The 23,825-nt window shown below is 40.5% G+C and overlaps 1 protein-coding gene across 4 annotated transcripts in view; it reads left to right on the plus strand.

Annotated features, from left to right (window-relative positions):
- Positions 1-23,825, plus strand: part of ctnnd2b (catenin (cadherin-associated protein), delta 2b) — a 218,098-nt gene that overhangs the window by 85,837 nt on the left and 108,436 nt on the right. For all 4 annotated transcript variants that reach the window (XM_034104424.2, XM_034104425.2, XM_034104426.2 and 1 more), the window contains one exon: positions 309-421. In XM_034104424.2, the coding sequence (XP_033960315.1) occupies positions 309-421 (113 nt within the window). The remainder of the gene's footprint in view (positions 1-308; positions 422-23,825) is intronic.

Genomic DNA, 23,825 nt, shown 5'->3' on the forward strand with positions numbered 1-23,825 from the left:
TTTATGTAGAAAACAACAACAACATTCTACATTCCCCACACTTCATCTGTTTCTCAACTTTGCTAGTAGCAGAATAACAAATGTCACATATGGGATGGCGTTAGTGTGGTGTCACTGTTTGCGACATTTCTCACTGACTCTCTGCCAGACACAGTGATATCTAGCCTGTTCTCCCACCACAGACGGCAGAGTCCATTTCACAACAATTTAAAATGTGTTTGACAACATGGCCAAAATAATGTTCAGGAAGGCTGTAAATGTGTTGATGAGCAGAATGTTTTGACATGTCTTTTTCTCTTTCCCTCCAGGAGTTGCAGTTTGAACGTCTGACCAGGGAGCTGGAAGCAGAGCGGCAGATCGTTGCCAGTCAGCTGGAGAGATGCAAGCTTGGCTCTGAGACCGGAAGCATGACTAGCATCAGGTGTGTTTGTGTGTATGTCTCACACCTGTCAGATCCTCTTCTGAACGCTCTACCTGTGTGTGTCAGTTGTGCTCTTGCAGGTGAATGGCTTCAGAGCTGGTCACATTAGAGGTTCACTTTTGTGTCTAAAAGTCATCGAGATCAGGGGTCTCAAACTCAAGGCCGGGGGCCAAATCCGGCCCGCGACTTCATTTTATGTGGCCCTGCAAGAGCTTGCAAAGAATATAATACGTTTATTATATGGTTACATGTCACTTTACAGAAGCAGGATGCCCATACACTACATGTCCCACAATGCATCTCGTTTTGTGACATGCGCACTCAAGAGACTTGCAATTATTTGCCCTGGACTTCTGCTTTCAAACGTAGTTAATTACTAAGTTATTATCCTATCCGATAATAATCCAATTCAGAGGCATTAATGTGATATAATACATTATTTTATATATATAGTTACAACCAACCCTTTGAGTGCAACCTTTATGCGAATGTGGCCCGCGATGAAATTTAGTTTGACACCCCTGATCTAGATGATTGAATCCACATGTCAAAACACACCATTTTGTTTGAGGCGAGAGAGAGAGACTGAGATCCTCCTGCATTCCTGTGGGGCACAAGATTGTGTTCCTTACCACCTTACCCACACACCTACTAGTTAATGCAACATGTATCTATATTGTTGTTTTCTTATAATTCACACAATCACCGTATATCAAATGGGAAGAAATACATACATCTGGTAGCTATATATTTTTCTTTGACTGAATATTCAAATAAGATATGTATATCATTTGTTTGTATTAATAAGTAACCACGGTTTCTTTTAAACAAAGATCTGGACATCACATCACATTGAGTTCCATTACAACAGGACGTCAAACTAAATGATGGATTAGCAAAGTTTGCCATTGTTAAAGTGACAGTTCATTACAACTCTACCATGGTATTTTGCGCTTACAAAACCCTGAAAAACATGTACTGCGTGTGCAACTGATTTAATTAGACAAGCATTGCACATGAATTGCAAATGAATACAATTAACATAAACAGCAAAAACTTGTAAACAGTAAAATAATAATAAACAAATAAACAAAACAGTACATATGCACATATCAACAGTGACATATGTATAGAGTATCTCTATTGAATATACAATATGTACGGATTAACAAATAGAAGTCAGTGTACTTTGATAGGCCAGCCCTAATGATATGATTGGTGTAGCTGTGAAATACTGTACACCAAGCTAGCGTATTATTATCTATGCAAGCTAGTTGACTACATTTGTAACCACACAACATAAAAGATGGTTGTACGTTTTTTAAAGACAGTGACCTCCAGAGTAGCTTTATAAATGAACAAAGACGAACAGTTTTTACTTATTAAGTTTTTATGCAACTAAATTCCATTAATTATATTCACTTCAGCTGACCTCATTTTAAAAACAAGTAGGCTATTAGCTGTTATCAGTTCTCACTAGTGTTATTCGTTTTCTTGTCCTCATTATGAACTTGCAGAATGACAACGGGAAGGTGAATGGGACATGAGGCAATTTGGCTGTAATCACTTTAAACTAAGTGTGGAAACTAAAGCGCAAGAATGATCATTTAAAACCTCTTATAAACCTGGTTGTATGTGTCTTCTTTGCTTCAAGAAAGGATACAGATCTGTCAAAAACTCAGGTGGAGGTTTACTGACAAGATGAAGATGCAATCTTAAAGCCCTTTCCTTCACATTGAGTACACACACCGCAGCACCTTTAAGCTCGGAGACGCACGAGGAATTAATCAATATCACTTTGCAGCAGGAGGCTTTGAACTTGAAAGAAATCTGACTTTGATTCCTACACAGTTAATCTGGATTTGATGATCATGTGACTAGCTACTGACCAAATCCTTTCGCATAAACTGCATATCATTCTTCACTATGTTTTCTTTTATTATTATGACACATGAGTGTTATAGCCACAACTCTATACATTTATAGGTTTTAGTTTTTTGCTTGTAGAATTGGCGCGACACAGACCATGTGACACACTAACATAGAAACCTAATCTCTTTAAACCTCTCTAATTTCCTAATTTGTCAGGTTTAATCAGGTGTGACAACATCACCCAGAATACATTTGTGTGCAGAACTAGAGAGCAGAATGTCATATTCGGTGCCAAAATCATGCCACCCCTGTCAGTGTAACACTCCAAGTGGACCAAAGCGACTGCTTTTGGTAGTTCAAATTGATTGTTGGCTCAGGTCTAATGGCACAAAGCAAATCCCCAGCTTTGCAAACATGACATGCTATTCATTTTCTATTAAAAACAGCGATTGCTTCTTACGAAGAACCAAACAATGTGCAGCTGCCGCAGGAGTCCATTGTTCTGCTCAGGACCTTCAGTTTTTTTTTTAAGTGACCGTCATATTATCTTCTGCTGATTGAGTTTGGACACTGGTGTCGTCTCTGCTCTGATCTCACAGAACACATTCCATACCAGCCCAATGTGAAAACAGTAGCGGTAACACACTTAGCCTGCCTCTCAGGACAATGTAACGTGATTAAAGCATTTGGCTCTCTCTCTCTCACTCACACACACACACACACACACACACACACACACACACACACACACACACACACACACACACACACACACACACACACACACACACACACACACACACACACACACACACACGCACGCACGCACGCACACACACACACACACACACACACACACACACACACACACACACACACACACACACACACTAGACACAAACAATCCATCATCTTTTCTCCTCTTTGATTCCATTAAGCGAGTGGGGATTCCGTCCGTCTCAAACTAATTCCTAGTCTGCCGGCATTGTAATTCTCGTTTCAATTTGAGGGGTGGACCAACAATGAGCAGCAAAAAAGTTCTAAAACCGATTCATTCACGTGTCTAATTAACTGGCCATGCATTTAGCTGCTCAACGCTGTCACAGGGCTGCATTGATAGCCTCCATTTAAAACAGATCCAACTTGGGAGATGGAAGAGGTGTGGAAGCCAAACAAAAAAACCTTTTTCCACTTCAACACCCAGCTGCACACAGATGGAATAAAGACTTCCATCTTCTCACTCACTTGATTAAATGGGTTTATTATTTAGTGAGAAGCAGAGTGTCTTGTGATTTCCAGTCTTCCCCTGTATAGGCAGTCCACTTTGTCCAGCTTGGATGTAATTGCCAAAAGGATGAATGATTTGGCAAAATACACTAATCAAAAAGTATGTAATGTGTATACGATTTATTCTTCAATTACCTCCTAAACATTAGTATTGTTGCTGTTTTAAATAGTGTAATCGCTGCATGTCCTTGCAAACATAAGGGACAGCATTTAATCTGCAGTGACAACACATAACAGAACTGCTCTAGAGCCTAAGATTAATTATTACAATATCTCTGTCCAAGTGACATTGGCCTCCTTTCCTGACTGTAGGATTACATACCCATGCTGGCCAGTAAATAGTAAATTGCAGGGCAAAGAAGACATTGCTCCACTTAAAGCAGGGGTGGCCTGGTTGAAGTGACTCATTTATGGGCGTCGCAGCCATTATATGAGGGTGGGACAAGTCCCCCCCACTTTTTCAAATGATTAGTTTAGACCCTCCCACTTTTACCATGTGGAAAGTCCGTGAATCGGTCTATCCACTCGCCACACTTTGTAGAGCGCTATGTCAGTGCTTCACTATCAAATCCATTCCACTTGCTTATTGAGAGAATGCCCAAATCAATGAAACTCCGTACCATGTTTTCACTGCTACTTTGTACCAAGGCAGTTTCTCCCATAGCGCACGCATGTTCAAGGAGTGTTGTCATAGTTGGAGAGCTCAGATCTGTTGTATGAAGAACCAATCACATGAATCTCCCGCCCCCGACATACAAAGCAAAAAACCCCGGGGATTTTATGCGAGCAATATATATATATATAAACTCCCCAAACAGGCGAAAACCTACCAGTTTCACCCACTGTCTCTGCCACCTCCCTCCATGCCTGGTTCCTCCGGTTTGTATCCCGTTAATAGTTCTGATCGTAAAGAACCGGGTGATTTGCTACCGTAATTTCTCGTTTGGAATATGAGGAAATGAACTGCGGTCTGGTTCTCCCTGCTTACACGCGGTTTGATTGGCTAGCGCTTCTACTGTCAGATTTGCATAAACGTGTTTGATTGGCTGACGCTTCCAGCTCAGCTTCAAAAGTTGAACATTGCTCAACTTTTGAATCCTGGAAATCCTGGAAATCTTCGCTTCGCTCCCCCACAATGCAGTTCGGCGAAAAGCGAGGCAAAGGGACGTCATCCCCATTCAAAGTCAATGGGCAGCGAAGCGTTGGAAGCGGTGGAAGATTCGTCTAAAGCTGCTGTGTGGACGTACCGTAACAGAGCGTCCACACTACAGCTTCAAAAAAAGCTTGGAGCTGGGCGTGTCTGAAGCTTGGGGATTTTATTCAAGCAACGTGACCAACAACCAATCACATGAATCTCCCGCCCCCGACATACAAAGCAAAAACCCCCGGGGATTTTATGGGAGCAATATATATATAAACTCCCCAAACAGGCGAAAACCTACCAGTTTCACCCACTGTCTCTGCCACCTCCCTCCATGCCTGGTTCCTCCGGTTTGTATCCCGGTAGGTGAAGAGGGTCTGGTCATACAAAACCGGGTGATTTGCTACAGCGATAATTAGTTTCTCCTCCATTTTTTTTTAATTATAGAAATGAACGGCGGGATATCTCTCCCAGCTTAGACGTGGTTTGATTGGCTACGGCTTGAGCTGTCAGATTTTCCGAAACGGGATTTGATTGGCTGGCGCTGGCTACTCCAGCGTCTCCGGCGTCAGAGACGGACCGCTATGCTACCCACAATTCAGTTCGGCGAAAAAGCGAGGCAACGTGACGTCACCCCATTCAAAGTGAATGGGCAGATTGAAGCTGTCGACGCTGTAGTGTGGACGGGCCGTAAGGCACACACACCAAATGTTCAGGAAATGGTTAATACAGCAAAAATCAAAGCTGACGATCTCTTGGTTTGATATGTTTTCTCCCCCAGACAACATGGACATAAGAACATTTCAAAGAAGAGGAAAGTAAGTCATCAGCTGGTAGCAGTTAATCAGTTAACAGTGATGGCGGCGGCGGCGTCTCACTTCTGAAGATGAGTTTCGTCTTTATGTCATGATAGAGAGATACAAATACTGAATAGTTTAGATGAGAAAAGGCATCGAAATGCCAGGTTACTAGTATTTATCATGTAAACAGGGAACATGAATAACCCGATCTCTCTGTGCTCATGTAAATACCATGATGTCCATGTAGAGACGCAGTCAGTGTGTTTTACTGGAGCCTCAGTTCGATAAGAGATTATTTTCTGAGTTCTTTAACTTCGGTACTCTCTCTCAAAATGATAATGTACATTATGTTTTAATTATACTTCTTATCATTCAGAAGCTTTGTGTGTGTGTTTATGTTTTACTGAGTGCTTATAGGCAATTTCCATCCCAGTATTCAGTTAACTATTTATTTTCTGTGCACATTACATAGACTAGCTAATATTCTACTGCTTGGGGCTTTGAGTCTTCAAAATGTCCAATGTCACAGACTGGGACTTACTTTAGAGTCAGTTGTATTTACATTCAGTATGACTTGTTATGGTTCAATGTGAAAGAGTATACTGCTCAATGAATAATGATCACTTCACCACCTCTCTTGACATCTAGGCGCTTGAGAGTGAGTCAGAGGCAGAACACAGGGACAGTGGAGAGAGGTCCATTGCTGAGGTGAGTGATGAAAGGGAAATGACAGTTTAGAGTAAATTGTGATGTGGACTCTCATCCCAGAATGTTAAGGAAATCAGTGGGGATATTGAACAGGAAACATTTCAGTCAAGGGGCATCATATGACCAATATAGACAGAAGAGCAACATTTATTTGAACATTTAAGTCAATGATACCATTCCTAGGTGAACTTAACATCTGTATGGAGTCAGATCAGTCTCAATATTAATAAATGCTCACAGAAAGATTCACAAATGTATTTTGCGATTTATATATAAATGATTCTCCACAACAATATCTCTCAATGCACTCACAAATATTTATTGTTGTATATAAATGTACAAAAAATGGGCATTTAAACTGCTTTTTGTTTATTCAAAGACGGCTCTGAATTAATAATCAAATATGTTTCCTTTCTTTACTACTGGATGAAATTACAAAATGTACCCATCATTTTCCTCATGCTAGTATAGCCACATAAAAGTATCAAACCACCATCTACTATTTTTTTTTTCGTGGGGGGGGGACCCCGACACCCCCCCTTCAAAATGTCCCCCCCACATTCAGGATGCTTCCTACGCCCATGGTATTAGTATATGGGATTAGTTTTGTATCATAAAGATAAAGCAACACTTTCTCAGAATAAAGCAAAACTATGAGTTTAAAAGAAGAAAAAAACTAAGTCAAGCAAAATAAAATCAATTTCAAAAATAAAACTATAAATTGCAAACAAATCATTTGTGTAATCATGTAAACTATAAGTATTTTTTCTTTGTTTTAACATAGGTTTTTGTTTGCAGTTCTTGTTTCTTCTTTCTCAATGATCAGACTGTTGCTCTCGCTGCAGCTCTCTCGTTTGCGCTCCATCATTTTTTGTTTGAGATTTTGACACAAACATCCCAGGTGGGCGGGACTTTCCGGGGTGTGTCCCCATTGGCTACTCAGCTTTTGAGTGACAGCCCACTACACCACAGATCATACAGTGCAACTCATAGAGCAAACGCCGGAGTCCACTCGGCCACATTAGTGTTGGTGTCTCCTGGGGAGTTTTCATGAACATATCGGACTTATCTTATGGATTGCAGTGCATTATACTTGTGATGTGTAGTTCATACTTTATTCCAACTTTAAATATTTTAATACCTCAACACACTGCTGCTGTTAAATAATTTCCCAATTTGGGATTGATAAAGTGTCTGTCTATTTATTTTATAGATTAAAAAAACACATCTATGTATTTTTAAGCTAAAGGTGATGCACAATATAAACTGTATACTATTATTTTTCAAAGACATGTTACATTTCAAAAGCATATATTGCTATGTTTAGGACAAACAATTAAAGACTGCTTTAATTGAACAAATTCTGCAATATAAAAGTGGCAGATTTGCTTTTTTAAACAGACCAGACCTAGTGTTCATCATATTTTATGGCGAGGGATGCGTTTCCATGGAAACGGCATATGGTGAGATCTCAGATTTGGCGTAGAGCTGTTGAGGCATGGACCGGTGATATACAAGTGAAGATTGGGGGACGATTGGAAAGTGTCGATTGGACTTACAGCCTCATCGTGTTTCATGGCGAGTGGTCTGTCGCCATGGCAACGACATTTGATGACACCCCATACTACGCTTAGATGCATTGATGGCTGCATCGTTATCAAACCTGTGAAGTTCTGGGCTGTTTGGAGTATTTTCACTGAAGCTATGAGAAAACCGTGTTTCAAGGCGATTATTGTGTTGCCATGGCAACGGCATTTGAAGAAATCTCAAAACTGTCCCGAAGATGTCTTCACAGCTGGACTGTTGAAGTCTGCTGCATGTCAGCTGGAGCGATGACATCATCGTGTTCCATTACACAGGTGTTTATAGTTGAGCTAATGAGCTCTGTAGAGATCACAGGTTTCCATTGTTCTGAATGAGAGATAAACCTCTTACATGTGAACGTTTTGTGGAAGAACCATAACAGATATCTGTGAAATTTCAAAACGTGAAGCATGTCAAGGAAGTTGAGTATCTGAAGTGTAATTTTTGTGTAGTTTCGGGTTAATAATGTGGCCTTTTTGGCAGTTTAACTAAAGGTGTGTGGCTGCTACCGTGAGGAAATATCTGCCTGAAATTACAATGGGCTTCAATGGAGGAATGTTGAACGTTTTTGTCACTTCATGCCCTCAAGAGGCATTTTGTTTAATATTTTGTCTTATTTATTTTTTATTTTTCAACCTACAGTAGGAGAGGTTTTCCTACGTTTTCCATGAAAAAATATGTCTGAGGAGTGTAGGGTTTGGGAATTATGGCAAGTTTAAAACATTTTTGGGGGAGAATTTCGAGCTGTGCTGCACTCTGTTTTGAGATCAAAGCACTCTAGAGTTAACGAGCTGCTGCATCCACTCTAATGTTAAAATCTGAAAAAGGCCTCTCTACCAAGCTCCAAACTAAATTCAATATCTCAAAAAGTTGAAAAGATATCAAAAGTAAAAGTCAAGTTTGAATAGCTGAAGGTCTTGTGATCATTTGAAAGTTGGAATGAAGGGTCTGGCTGAAATTATGTGGAAGGAGATGCATTTGGCGCAAAGTGTAGGAAAACAGGATTTGAAGGCATCTCCCATTGACTTCAATGTAAAAAAAAGAGTTTAAAAAGCTGAATATTTCAAAAAGTATGAAATATTTTTGAAAAAGTTGAAGGTTTCCCATCGATTCCTGAACAGGCTGAATAGTTTAATATTTGAATGGTTTCTGTAGCTGAAAATAAGCTGAAGTTATGGAGAGCCAAAGTATTGGCTGAAATAAGTTTAAGGGGAAGAATAAAGATTTGAAGTACTATAGTGGAATGCTGTAAACAGCATTCGCACCAATGAGGGAGCGCAAAAGAGAAGAGCTGCAGCGAGAGCAAAAGTCTGATCATTGAGAAAGAAGAAACAAGAACTGCAAACAAAAACCTATTAAAACAAAGAAAAAATACTTATAGTTCACATGATTACACAAATGATTTGTTTGCAACTTATAGTTTTATTTTTGAAATTTATTTTATTTTGCTTGACTCAGTTTTTTTTTCTTTTAAACTCATAGTTTTGCTTTATTCTGAAAAAGTGTTGCTTTATCTTTATGATACAAAACTAATCCCATATTAGAACACCCCTATGGTTTTAGGAGAATGGCACAGTCCAATCATCCAGGCCCATCTACTTTGCCAGGTGTGGTTCAGGAGTTCAGCCTTTTGCCAGGAGGAAAGTGAACAACAAGACAACTACAGGAACAGGGTTAGCTCTTTTTATTAAAAATAATAATAAATTAAGCAGGATTGCTTGTACATGAATTAGCAAAGAACGTAGAAAATAGTGATGGTGAAATGAAGCCTTATGAAGCTTTGAAGCTTTCCAGGCAATTGGTTTGCAAAAGGGTTCATCTCATGAGGCTTCATCATGGGCTTCATTTCAACACAAACCCCCCTGTTGGTCAAAGTGTGTAAAACAGGCAGATTGGACATCTCAACAGTGTGCTCTATCTATCTCATACCGAGTTCCCATTGAGTAAAGCCTTAGAATAACTCTAAACAACGAACATTAAATCATATTATCATGTTAACAATATTGTATTTATTCCAGTTTAATGATTGTGATTGAAAAGCCTAAGGAGGCTGGTAAACATTGCAAAGAGGGATTTGTATTCCTTAATAATATTCATAAACTTAACCATGTTGTAGCCTGAGAAAGGCTAAACCATATCAAAGAATACATTTATTAACTACATTATCTCATTTAGCTGTAGCTTTTATAAACAACAACAAATACGTATTGTTCAGTCGTTGAACCAGGGACCCTGCGTCATGATGAGTCAACTGCTTTCCAGCTGAGCCACAGCACACACACTAAAGCTCCCTGAAAACACGGCAACATATTTATTCCTGTATTTATTTGTTCATGTTTTTATTCCTACATTTATTTATGCTTATATCTATTTATACTTATGACATGTTCCGACCTCTATATGAGTGAGGGTCTGAGCTCTCTTGATTCCATCGTGTCACCGGGCCCGGGTACAGGAGGGGTAATATGATTCTTATTATACATCCATTGGTATTATGAGCGTTGTGGTTCAACGGTTCAACCGATCTGAATCGCTTCGTGAAGCAGTCACGTGGTATTGACAGGCAGCGAGGCTTCGTTTGTCATCGATGACGTCACTGGCCCAAAACTATACAAGCCTCGATACATGCTTCACAAAAAGCTTCAGGGATTACTCGACACACGCTCCGAAGCCTCGACGCAATACGTAACATCACTAGTAGAAAATGAATAGCTTTTTTTTGTATCTTATTATTTCCTCCGTTTCATTTAGCTATTAGCAAATGTCTTTTAGCATGGCCCAGATGCATTTTGCTGGTGTAGTCTTTTGTTTTCCTCTTTAGCAACAAGTTATGTGATATATTTTTGTGAGTTGCCTGGTTTACCATGTTCTAACTCCAGGTCTTGTTGCCGTTTGGGTGCATGTTTCAGGTCTTTTTCTCACCACTACCAAAAGTGATGTATTGGTGTCACCCAGGTTAGCTTTACTTGCTGCTAGCTACCAATTCACCCTCATTCAATGCTTCTGTGTCACATTTACTTTATTTAGATTGTGCTGACAGTTGTCTAGCATAATGTTGGCGAAAGGCAATGGTTCCAGAAAAATATAGTTCTCTAAAAATGATCTAATTGTTTTGCAACAACTTCATTTTAAAAGACTCAAAGGGTCTCGATACTGTTAACCAACACAATATTGCACCAGAATCCTGTATTGTTTATACCTGGTGTTGATGGAAACAGTATATTCCCAATGAATTCTTAACACAAATTCAATGAATACCTTTCTTTTTGAGCTGAAACTAGTTTGTATTTAACCTATAGTCTTTTTTTCTTTTAAACTCATAATCCAAATGGTTAAGAATGATAGACTTAATCTAATTCACTTATCCCTCTATAAAGTCTATTAAACCATCCATTCAATGTATCATTTGGAGGATCACTACCTGGAATCCCGGAAGCATGTATTGTTGTTTTTTTGAAAAACTCCCTCACAGACAGTCTTATTGGCTTTCCCAAAGGAGCAGCTCTAGTTTCTACCCCAAAGTAGTCTCACATAGCCAGACCAACCTGCAAGGTGCTGTGTCAGCACAGGAGAAAGGTCTGGCTCCACACATTATTGTTCTGCCATAGGGGAAAAGAACATTCCTTCTTGTTTGTATTTCTTTAAGCCAGTCAAACTAAGCACAGGATGTATCGACAGAGCTCTACAAAATACATAGCATAACACATACAAATATTCTGTCCATAGCAGCCATATACCCACATTTTACACCCAATGAGTCAGACTACTCTCAGACGAACCACCGGTTGAGCAGGGTATATGTAATATAACCATTTGTTGTTATGACCAGGAACTCTTCTTGTGGAACCTACTGCTGCAGGTCTTCCTGCAGCAGTAGAGAGAGATCATTGATCTCAATGGGATTTTACCTGGATAAATAAAGGTTTTGACTTGAATTGAATTGAACTCTTTGTTGTTTTCAGACACCTTGGCTGTTACCACCGATAAAAAAGGAGCAAACAATACGGGATTGTGAAACTGTGTATTGTAGCTTATCAAGGGCTTACCCTGAATTGAGAAGATTATAATATCGAGGGTCCTTACATCTATTGAAACACCACATATTTTTGTCACAAGGCAATAGTCCTCAAATCCAATTGATATGTGAATCATCGACCAAAATGTTCCTTTTTTTTTCTTTAGTTAGAAGTCTTTTTATTTGTCTGTCCTATAAACTTGTATTTGACAGCTCTATTAAAAAAGTACGCAGAAATAAAGGAATTCTGTCCCCAGATGGACAGACAGGTCAAACTACAACAGTTGAATTAAGTGTTGAGTGTTAAGTGCAGCTGTTTGACTGTGAGGGGGGCTGGCAGTTCAGGATTCAGCGCCTGTTGTGATATGGAACAAAAATACTTTTAGAAGTGCTAATGAGATCTTCAGCTCTGCCTTTGTTTCCAGTTGTAATCAATAACCACAGGTTGCAGTGTCTGCCACGGCATATGCTGCTTTATCACTTCAAAAGTGACAAATCCGCTGTGTGAATATGTGTGTTGCTCTATCAGTCAAGCTGAGACAATGTTTTTGTCTGTTGGGAAAAAGGAGTGTGATATACATGGCCTCATTAGTTAAAGGACCATTCCGCCCCAAATGTCAAGGTTGCATTCCGTGCATTGGTGATTCTTGTGGGTTTAAACTCCGTACAAAGTGGATAAACTGAGGAGATTATGATTTCATTGTGCATGTAATTGGTCAATTACACACCACTCTTTTCTATTTACTTTATCACTTGAGCTCAAAGTAACTTTTGCAACATGGTTATCACACATTTTGTAAGACATTAGCCAAATTCAATGGCTAAAATGCCTAACTTCTAAGCTAGTTGTCTTGCCTGCCATTGGTAAAACCGAGAACAACTGCATTTTTCTTGCCTTAGGGAGGCTTCTACCCTCAACTTGTTATTTAGTTATTCAGTTTCCCTCTCAATCCCTTTTGTATTCTCTTGTTGGAATCTCACTTTAGTTTTTTCTACATTTTGTGTCAACAGTTTAAAATTCTCTTTAAATTCTTCCTGTTTTTGTTGCGTTTTGATCTAAAATTTGATCTCACACAAAAGTGCCTAGCAATCTCCAACGAGTTAAAAGTAACTTAGTATCCTGAATTGATTACGACCAAGAAATATCACAAGGGACACCCCAGAGGACGTTGGTATCTCTCTCTGCTTTCTGTGTTGGTGTTCCCCACTCTGCCTAGTGTTTACTTGCTTCCTGGCTAAAGTCCTTCTATCTCAGTGGTTCCCAACCTGGGGGGCGTGCCCCCGTTGGGGGGACGCCAAAGATTGCAGAGGAGGCGCCAGGCCTCAGATGATTTGAGGCCAAATATCATATTTAGACTTTTTTTATTTTACATATTGTAAGGCAATACATGATTGTCACTAAAAGCCTTGTCTCTACATTACAATAAAATATAAAAAATAATTGACTAATTAATTTTAATAAAAATTCAAGTTAGTTTTAAAGGCATAAAAAGACAGAAATGTATAATTCTTTCTTTAATATAAATGTTTCTTCTGCCCATAAAGTGTCCAAACCAAGCTTGTCTGGATAAGCGCATTTTTAAAACATAGTCATTGTCCATGCCGGTTTCAGTTGGATTATTTGTCACAGTTGCTCCAATCAGATCGTTCTCCTCCATTTTGTAGATTATTTATGACTTTTGAATCCACATAAACACATAATTTGAGCATTTGTTTTAAACAGTTTAAACCCTTTGTGAATTGTTTCCACTTGCGCCGTCCTTTAATTTCTTCATACAGCGGGAATCCAAATAAATTAATCCTGAGTCCCCCCCCCCCCCCCCCCCCCTCCGAGTGGACCTCTGACAGCGAGCACACGCCCGGTGCAGATATCAGAGCTCTGGTGGCACCGCAGTGGCCCCTCCACTCTTCTGGCCGAGGTGTTGCCTCCTCCCGGGGTGGGCTATTTATCTGGCTCTTTTTGGCTCTGCATATTTGCGACAGTTGTCCAGTAATCGGATGCCCGGCTGCTTGTCTGGCCGTTGAATGTTGAGTGTGTGTGTATGTGTGCGTGCACATGCATTGAGCGATCTGCTGCCAGCTTAGACCCGCAGTACTGTGGCTCTCCCTCTGCTCCTCATCAGCAAACTTTAACTAACAAGATGTTTGCAGAGGGGGGCATATTGCTGCATAAGAAATGTTAGCTGTTTGTATTCAATTGAAAAATTATTTTCAAAGAAACGTTACTAATGGTCATTTCAAGGACTCCCTGTGAGGCAATCGAAAGAGTCAAAACATGTAATGTCAGGTCGGTTGGACAGAGCGTTCTACATCCAAGGTCTTGCTGGTGAGTAGGAGTGGACGATATAGGGGGTGTTTCTCAATCGCGAGTACGCTTGTTTGGTAGCACGCTTCCGAGCGTCTTGCTTCAGAAGCGAGGCAAGAATACTTCCTGGCATTCGGAAAACGAAGAGTGGAACAGGCGAGCAAGTGTGCAGGTGTGCGCCATATGAGAGGCCCCGCCTTACATTTTACGCCACAGATTTGGGGAAATTGGTCCGTGCGCAAAGCATTGTGGGGATTTTAAGACCGCAGAGTCTACACATGTGCAGCCTCGAAATGTCTCCAAACAAATTGCGCCGGGCTGGTAGAATTCCAAGTATGTTGGACATTGGAACAGTACTTCGGCGGCACTCGATGACGTAGTAGGCTTGAAATAGTGGCTCTGGAGCAGCTCGCGATTGAGAAACACCCAGGGACAAGCCTTGATCTTTCTTACTACATTGTTTTGTTATCTACTCATTGCACAATAAATAGACACGACCTTGATCATTTTTGCTGACCTCAATATGCCCGTTATGTTAACATGCATGTTTGTTTTCATAAATATGTCGCCAACATTTTGGCCAATGGGATGCCAGAATAAACTGAGGCTTAATTAATTCTAAGACATTTTTGTAAAAATTCCTAAAAAAAGAACTATCTATTGTCAATAAATAGATAAGAATAAAGAGAAGCAGAAAATACTTCCTATCAAAACTGGCCCCATCTCATCATCAACAGATTACATTACATAATTCACATTCCCATAGGCACCATAATGAGGCTATAGCCCTGTGGACAATTACAATAACCCTGAATAGCCCTATAATGAGACTAACAACATCCTGTGTGATTTCCTTTACTCTGCTGCTGGTTCTCTTATTTCCCAGTTGCCATAGCAACCATATCTGAAGTAGAATCACCTGTTGATCGTGTCACGCAAGGTGTATTTAATTAAGTTAACTGTTATTTGGTTTGCTTTGGTTTGCTGGCAGCTTGATATAAATGAATCTTTTCAACATTATCCGACCTCGCTCAACAGGGAAAAGAGATAAGATGATGCAGAGAGATAGAGAGTGGGACCCCACCTGTGGCAGGAGACAGGAGACCCTCGGGTGCTACTGTCTCCTGCCAGGGCTGATGGATGTGTAACAAGTCTTGTGTCAAGCTATACTCCTCTTTTTAAATAGTGTTTCTCACAGCGATGCCTTGGGTTTTGGGTAAGGTTGGCATTAATTCATGCATTGCAGATAACAATCGGTTTGGTCTAAGGTTGGGTTCAGGTACAGGGGAAACTCAAATCAATTGGGAAATTGACATCACGTTATTATGCCTCTCATTTTTCAGCTGTTTTTGGTCTATGTCTGCATCTGCGCTTGTCTGCCCTTGGGTCTGATGAGCATGCTGAATGATATTTCTTAACAAGGAAAACCAATTGTTATTGCAGGCGTGTACTATTTTTCATTTATTAAGGATTCTAGTGTGTTGGAGGCATATGTGACTCAAAATTGACTTTTAAATGCCACAAGCCTGCATTGAGCCTTGTTCATTAATTCCTCTAGATCCATAGCCCTGAAAACAAAAAATGAAGCACCAGGGAAGAAAAAACATCTGGCTCCTCACATTCCCCCTCGATTATATACTCTGTAAATATGGCATATGGTTATATTGCTAATTAGGAAACATTCTACGCAGTTTTCCCATACGTTTTCATATCGGGCCACTGATGTTTTCAAAAGACAGAGCGTCAATGTCATAGCGACGAGCCTGCACTGTGTTGCATATGGCTGAGCCATAAAGGATGTGAACTGTGGAGCGATATCGCAGAGTTAACGTCTCTCTTTATATTAATGTGAGAGATAGTCCCTTGAGCTACAGTTGGGCTGAACGCCTCTATATGACTGTAGAGTTTTTTTTAAGTATCAAAAGTGGTGAGAACAGAGGATCAGAGAGAGAAAGATGGAGTTTGAGGAAAGAGGGGAACAAATAAGCTCTCTGGCTCAGTTTGATTCAGTTATGCAGTATTTGCCAGTTGGAGTTATATTCACTCCGATAGACTTTAATGTTACTGCTGTAATTATGCACACAGATCATATTCATCATTTAACTTTCGTTAGAGACTGATACATCAAATCATTTTGTAGGATTCACGTTTTTTCTCGTTTTTTCTAGTTTACACACATAGCATTTGTTTGCATGTCAATTACTTTTTGGCAAAAAGGCATCATTGTCAAAATAACACACACAGCACAATTCATTTACCAATTGGATGTAAACACATGTTTATGACAAAATCAGGGCTGCAACGATTAATTTCTTTACAGACTAATTTTCCAATTATGTTCTAGATTTATAAACTAATTATGTGGTATATAAAATGTCAGAAAAACGTGAAAACATTCCAACTGATGCCTTTTTAATGTCTTGTTTTGTCACACCAAAACCCAGAAATATTCAGTAAAATGTCTTATCATTTTCTGTTATTTTTGCATGTATAATAACTTTAACGATCATTTAACTATCTGAAATTCTGTTAAGCTCTAGTCAAAATGGGCTTACATTTATTAAATCAAAAAAAATGGCAGTGTGAGTTTTGTGAGACCTCACACAATGAAAATGTTTTTATGTGAGCTGTCTCTTGAAGTTTGTGTTCTTTTCAAAGGTTGTTTTGGTGAAACACGGCTCTCTACGATGCCCCTGAACGGCATCGTCTAACACTGCCCGCTCCTCTCTCTAAATGCCAGTGCTCGGAATGGTTATACCATAATTCAGCCTGGATAAAACTCCCACACATTTTTTGTCTTAGCCAATGTCCCCACATTTTGAGTACAGCTAAGGTAAACCATTTGGTATTTTGAAAAAGATTTAAAAAGGCTCTCATTGGATTAAAGGAAAATCTTTATTGGCAAAACAAACCCTCGTGTGTGTCACATTAGGGTAGCCAAAACGGTGCGCCCGCGGGGGCATGTTCTAAAAATAGCTCGCCAAGCAAATCCAAAATGTATAAAATACACAAAACAAAAAAGGAAATGTAATTAAAGGAATCTACCCTATACATAAACGAAACCTAAATCATAGCGAACTCTATCTACTTACTACAACTCTATATCTATCTAACACCCCTCCTCCCCCCACCCCCCAATGAATATCGACCAATCACGTTCTTGCTTGATTTGCGGGACCAGCGTTGCAGTCGAGAAGAAAAGCAATGTGGCACTCCCCGCTGATTTTCCTTCTAGCAGAATCTACACAACACATCAGCCCCATTGAACAGCCTAGTCGTGCCAGCCTATACTGCACATGAGAGGCAGAGTTTTACTCTGTGTGTGTTGCAACCTGCATATATGTTTATTGCACTTGACGCACACACACGCCTGGCCTAATTTCCACCTGGGACAGGGGGGACATGTCCCCCGCTCTTTTCGAAATCCCGTTTGTGTCCCCCCACTTTACAAATATGTTTATTATAATGTTTTTACGCAAGCCGTCATCGCCACGGAGGAGCACACAGCCTCTGTGAGCAAGCGAGAGGGAGAGAGAGAGGGAGTGAGAGAGAGAGAGAGAGCTAGGGAGGGAAGGAAGGAGGGAGAGAGAGAGAGCTAGGGAGGGAAGGAAGGAGGGAGAGAGAGAGAGCGAGCGAGAGAGCTAGGGAGGGAGAGAGAGCTAGGGAGGGAAGTAGGGAGGGAGAGAGAGCTAGTGAGGGAAGGAGGGAGAGAGAGATCGAGAGAGAGAGCTAGGGAGGGAGAGAGAGCGAGCTAGAGAGCTAGGGAGGGAGAGAGAGCTAGGGAGGGAAGGAGGGAGAGAGAGAGAGCTAGGGAGGGCGAGAGAGCTAGGGATTGAGGGAGGGAGAGATAGAGAGAGCTAGGGAGAGCACACCTTTATCTATTTAATATAGATAAAGTAAGAAATCATTCCAATGTGTATAGGACAGTACAAAAAAACAGTTTAAAAGGGGAGTGATTAGTAAAATATGTATAAAGAAAAAGAAAGAATGCTAACTAGGTAACATAACATAAGAATAAACCAGTTTAAGTGATTTGTTATTGGTTGTGATCATATTCTAAAGATGTTTGGATTATTGAAATGTTAAAATGTGCTAAATATATACACTGCAAAAAACAAAAAAAGAGGAGTACAAGTAACCCCCGATTAGTTTTATTTTTTTAAAGTAGCCCTCACCCTAAAAAAGGTTGGTGACCCCTGCATTAGAGCATCACATTGTGTGTCAACAGATAATTTGTGATCTTTAGAATTTCTTTAATTATCTTTGGCATTATTTGGCAACATTGAATGGCAACCTTTACCTTTCTTGACAGTTTGGATGTAAATTAGTATGTCTTTATTGGCTCAGACATATGGACTATGAAATTACTCTAATGCTTATGATGGTGCCTGTTTTGATGATGTAAGCGATGAGGATGTTCATTTTTTAATCCTTATTGATCCAAAGAAGGCCGACTGCTTGATGATAACAGTGGTGGTTTCTTGTGTGTGTTCTTGGTATTGATCTCACAGCGAGAGGGAATAGGAAGGAAGGTTGCGAGGTACATTTCAAACACTAGCATTCGTTGTGGTCCATACTGAACTCTGCGTATTGATGTTATGGAGCGACTTTGAAGCAAAGACAGGGCAGCAGAGAAAGAGATAAAAAGGCCAGCAATCTATACAGGTGAATGGAGACAAGAGTAAGGCAGGAAGGGAAATGTTTGGGGGGGGACAGGATTATTTTCATGGTTTTGCACAATACTGTCTTTTCAGACTTATTGCGGATGACCTGACGCCAGCTTTGACCTCGCATTACACTCAATGATATTTCACACGCTGTGACTTCAGTTGCAACACTGTAGTAGAAAATTACTTTGACTGTTTGTCTAATGAAAGAAAAGCAGGTTACTTTATGACACACAAGGCGGGATCAGCCGAGCAGGCAGTAAGTCAATAAGAGCATGATAATCTTATGTTTCCCTTCATTCACCCAGGGCCACATTATGTTTATGTATGATGGTTTATGCTATTGCTTTATTCTACTGTTGTGAGAAGCCTATCCGCCCTGCTGACTTCAATTTCTTGTTGTCATGGAAGCTGTACACAGTTGCTCTGGGTTGTTAAATTGATGTTTTTCACAACTTTTATTATTGTTATGATTTCAGGGCTGTCATTTCCCAGAGTTGACAGTCGGACAGCCTCTAAAGCTGGGGTTAGGTTTGCTACGATTGTCCACATTTTTCTACAGCTATTTTTCATATAGTTGTTACAAGGTTATGAGGCCTGAAGGGATGACCTGAAAGGCAAGGGCCATGTGATTGAGACAGTCGACTGCACAGTTTCTATATGTTCAAAATGGATTGGCTGGCTGCACTATAATAGCATGGTAACTCAAACTCATCTTTGTGTCAAATATCAGTTTTGTAAATATTTGCCAATTGGTTTAACCAACACAGAATTACCTATTTTAAACACTTTTATATTTTAAAGACCATTTACATGCATACAAACTTATACAGTATAAAACACTAAAGGGAAGGGTATGACGAAAAATGCATAAAAGGGCCTTTTTAATCACTTATATTGAGACCGTAGGATGTACCCCTGTTGACACCCATATCCCCACAGAAAGTCACAGTTTGAACACAACAAAACATATTCCAAAGCTGTCATAAAATCTGAGTTTGAGAAAGTTTTCTTTTTGAGTAAGGAACCAAACAAAAATGTGTGGGAGGAAAGGCGAGAAAAAAGAGGACGAGGTTGAAAAGAGGACAGAGCAGGGACCAGAAGGGAGGTGGAGAGAGGGAGGGAGGGAGGGAGGGAGTGAGGGAATAACAAAATGAGCCAGGAGGCAAAGGAAGCAGGGGGTAGATGCATTCTCATGTTAAGCCCTTTTAACCTGCTACCATGCAAACAAACACTGAGCTAGCATGAGTCACTCGGAGACCCAGACACTCCTAATAAGCCTAATATCCTCCACAGTCACAGACAGGCTCTGTCTGTCACACTCACACTCGGCTGTGTGTGTCTGTGTGGCTCCAGTAAGTACAGTCATCTGTGACTCTATTATTGATCTGCATGCAGAACGGAGACAGAACTGTCACAGATAAGCTATGATGAAAACCTCCTTAGACTACAAACACGCTGGGAGATTTGCACAAAGACACACACACATGCACAAAGACACACACACATACATATTCATGCTGACTTGAAATAAACCTATTCTGAAGCACACAAGCTGGAATAGAGTAATTGGGTAAAGAAATGCAATGCAAAGCTGCTGTAAGTTTAGACACATTTCTAGGTGTTGTGTTTCTTTAAGGACTTTTTTTGCATTTTTGGGACATTTATTAACACATTATTGGCATAATGTGCCTGCAAGCATCTACAGTTCAAGAACACATAAATGTGCTGTTAAATATCCACTATCCAAAGGCAAAATGAGGCAGAATAAAAGGAACATTTGTGCTAAATGAAATGCAATCAAAGAGATCCTTTGAATAGTTCAACTATTTAGAATAATAGATAACATAGACATTTTTATCTTCAGACCATCAGTAAATCCTTGCAAGCAGAATATAGTTACACAAATTACTCCTGCCAATTCAATCTCCCTCAGTCACACATGTGAACGTGAGTAAAAAAGAAGATCATACAGCCCTATGACGAGATGAACTGTTGATAGCCTAACTTAATTAACTAATTTCCTTAAATGCAATTATGACGAATTCAAAGCCAAGCTCACGCCCAGGAGTCTGCTGCAGCAGCACAAAGGGACTGAGAACAGATCATCGGACATTGTGTGTGTGTGTGTGTGTGTGTGTGTGTGTGTGTGTGTGTGTGTGTGTGTGTGTGTGTGTGTATGTGTGTGTACAGAAGGTGTGTACAACAGGCCAAGTCCAAAGCCAGTACATTTATTTGACATCTAGCTAGCTAGAGAGGAAATGGCCACAGCTCTGGATTGTCGATTTGGGGTGTAAAAAGGACAACACACTGCTACTACAAGCCTAACAGTTGGGATTTGGCACCGGGACTGTGTCACATATCAGGTGTCGAGGAGAACTTGTCCAGACAGTGGCATCAGTGGCAGACATTCTCAATAGAAAGTCCTTTAGTGGGTTAGTGCTTCAGCTAAGGACACGTTTTTCTCCCTCAATGTTGCCCTTTTTCTCCTAGTACCAGCATATAAGAGTAGGTCTGCCCTATATGAAGGACTTGTAACAGTTGCAAAACTCTGTCTACTATAAGACAGAACCTCAACTACTGCTAAATGGAGATGTAGCGGTACACTGAAGTCATTAGGCGCATTCACACCGCAGTACTTTTCCCACAAAGGTTCATGAGAACTTAGTTCATGAGAACTCTTTAGTTCTCATGAACTAAGTACAGATCGCGTTCACACTGGAATAAGTCCCTGGGGGAGGATTAGGCAAATGAAGCCGCTGACGTCACTTCTTCTTCTTCTGCTTTGGGTTTACTGGCAGGCCGCAAACACTTCACGGTGTATACTGCCGCCCAAAGTCCCCGGGAGGAAGACCCCGGAGTTGGGGACTTCCGAGTAAATCGCCAGAACGCCGACACCTCCTCATCTACCGCGCCCATGTTTTATTTTGTGTTGCCATAAGTTAGTCTCTCTGCGTTTCTGCGCTGGGCCAATGCTAATAATGCTAATGCGAGGATAATAAAATGGCGGCTTCACAACACTTTTTGGGAGTTTTACGGGGCGTGGTTTGCAATCCGCCCAGCCAATCAGACATAGGAACCTTTTTCTCCCACGAAAGTCCCTGCTCTTTAGCAGGGACGGAAAAGGGGGTGAAAAGGTTCTCATGAACTAATTTTAGTTCCGGCTCTTTTTGGTGTGAACGCAACATTTTGGAACTATATCGGAACTAAAGTGGGAAAAGTACTGCGGTGTGAACGCGCCTATAGTCTGGTCAATACCCCGGTTTAGGAATTGCAAATTAGTGTGAGTTTGGTTCAATAAAAGGAAAAAAAGCTATAAAAGCATGTTTCTTTATATATATTCTGAACAGTGATAGTGTAAAAGAGCACACAATCCTACTGCTGGAGACTGAAGAGGCATTTCGCTGCCTCGCGACAGAGTTGCACCGCCAATCAGCTTCCTGTGCTAAATGTTGCTCAAAGCCTAAAGCTAATAGTATACAGACATTAAGCTATTTTACCTACTTTAATATCCATACAGTGTGTTCTGATGAAGCTGCATTCACAGGACAGGGACCCCTGTACGTTGAAGGTTGGGCTTGAGTATACAAACCGCCGTACTGCTAAACCAAAAGCACTGCTGTCTTATAATAAATGGCCACTGAGCACTTATCCCAAAAGGTGTTTGTGTCTATTGACAGCAACATGTATTTATAGCTCTTGACAGGCTCAATATTTCGGCACTTGATAACTGGAAAAAAGAGGAGATGTGGAAGGTCGGTGAACATCAGCTTTTGTTTTTACTTGCTTTGCTGAAAAGATGACTGATCATTCCACTCTGTGAAGTCTGCTGTTTTAGACGTTTTCTTGTCTTTCAAAAGACTTCTCTTTCATTTTGTTTCGAAGGAAGGCTCAAAAGCCTTTTACAGCACCATAAGAGAGATGTATCACAGCCAATCATTTTTGACATTCTGCTTGCCGAGATTTCTATCCACATGATCGGCAGCATTGGAGAGTTTTGACACATGGATTATTTATCTGCTGAGAGAAATACGAATACCTCTAGAGATGTTATCTGTCTCTGGGCAGTTCTGGAAAAACTGCCCAGTCTCACACAGAGAACCAACATGTCCTCCCCCTCGCTTCTCATTAACTTCTGGCTCCAAGTCAAAATGGCCGCTTCCCACACTGGCAGTCAATCTGACCAATTTAGTGGGTCACAGGAGACTTTTGCTTCTCTCTCTGCCTCTCTCTCTCTCTCTAACCATTTGTCTGGAGCATATGGACGGGGTAACAGAGATGGCGAGCTGCGCCTCGTCCTGCTGGGCTTTAATCACTCGCATCAAAGGGTCTCGTGCTTCTCTCTCTGTCTGAATGGCAGAGGGGAGGAAGATGAAGCGTTACTCTACCTCCGCTGAATTCATGAACATCAGACCCAGACAGAACTCATATCTCCCGTCACTCACTGTCCTCGCTCCAGTTTGGCAGCTCATGCGGAGCTATTTATTCAAAAGCAACAGAATTTCACTGAAAAATATTATCGGTTGCAGCCAGACACAGAGCGCTGCATTTATTTAGTGTTACTTTCTTTGGTGATTGCAATCTGCTGAGGCACTGCTGGCAACCGGCATTATGTTTTTTGCATTTGCAACTAGACAACATTTTTTTCTTCTGCACTCTCTTTAGTGATTGTGAATGTGCTCTAACAGACTTTTCGTGTTCAAGAATTCTGACTTGGTGACATTGATGATAATACACATAAAGGTCATGAACAAACTTCTCACTCCATATGGGTTCCCATCTTGTCTGATGATCAACTCTACCAATACCTTCTCTGATGTTAATTAACTTAAAGTCTTATGGGAAGATTATGTCATTGCTAAAAAGTTACCAATGTTTGGTAAAAAGTGAAATGTCAAAGCTTGATACACCTAACCATCTACCCAAACCACATCCCATATGTAGTGCTATTAAGATGTCATTGTACAAATACATTTCCTTGTGACAGACAAAAGCTTTATATAGATGCAAGAGGTCCCTCTGGAT

Source organism: Pseudochaenichthys georgianus, chromosome 17 (genome assembly GCF_902827115.2).
Source record: "Pseudochaenichthys georgianus chromosome 17, fPseGeo1.2, whole genome shotgun sequence".
In the NCBI taxonomy this organism is placed as follows: domain Eukaryota; kingdom Metazoa; phylum Chordata; class Actinopteri; order Perciformes; family Channichthyidae; genus Pseudochaenichthys; species Pseudochaenichthys georgianus.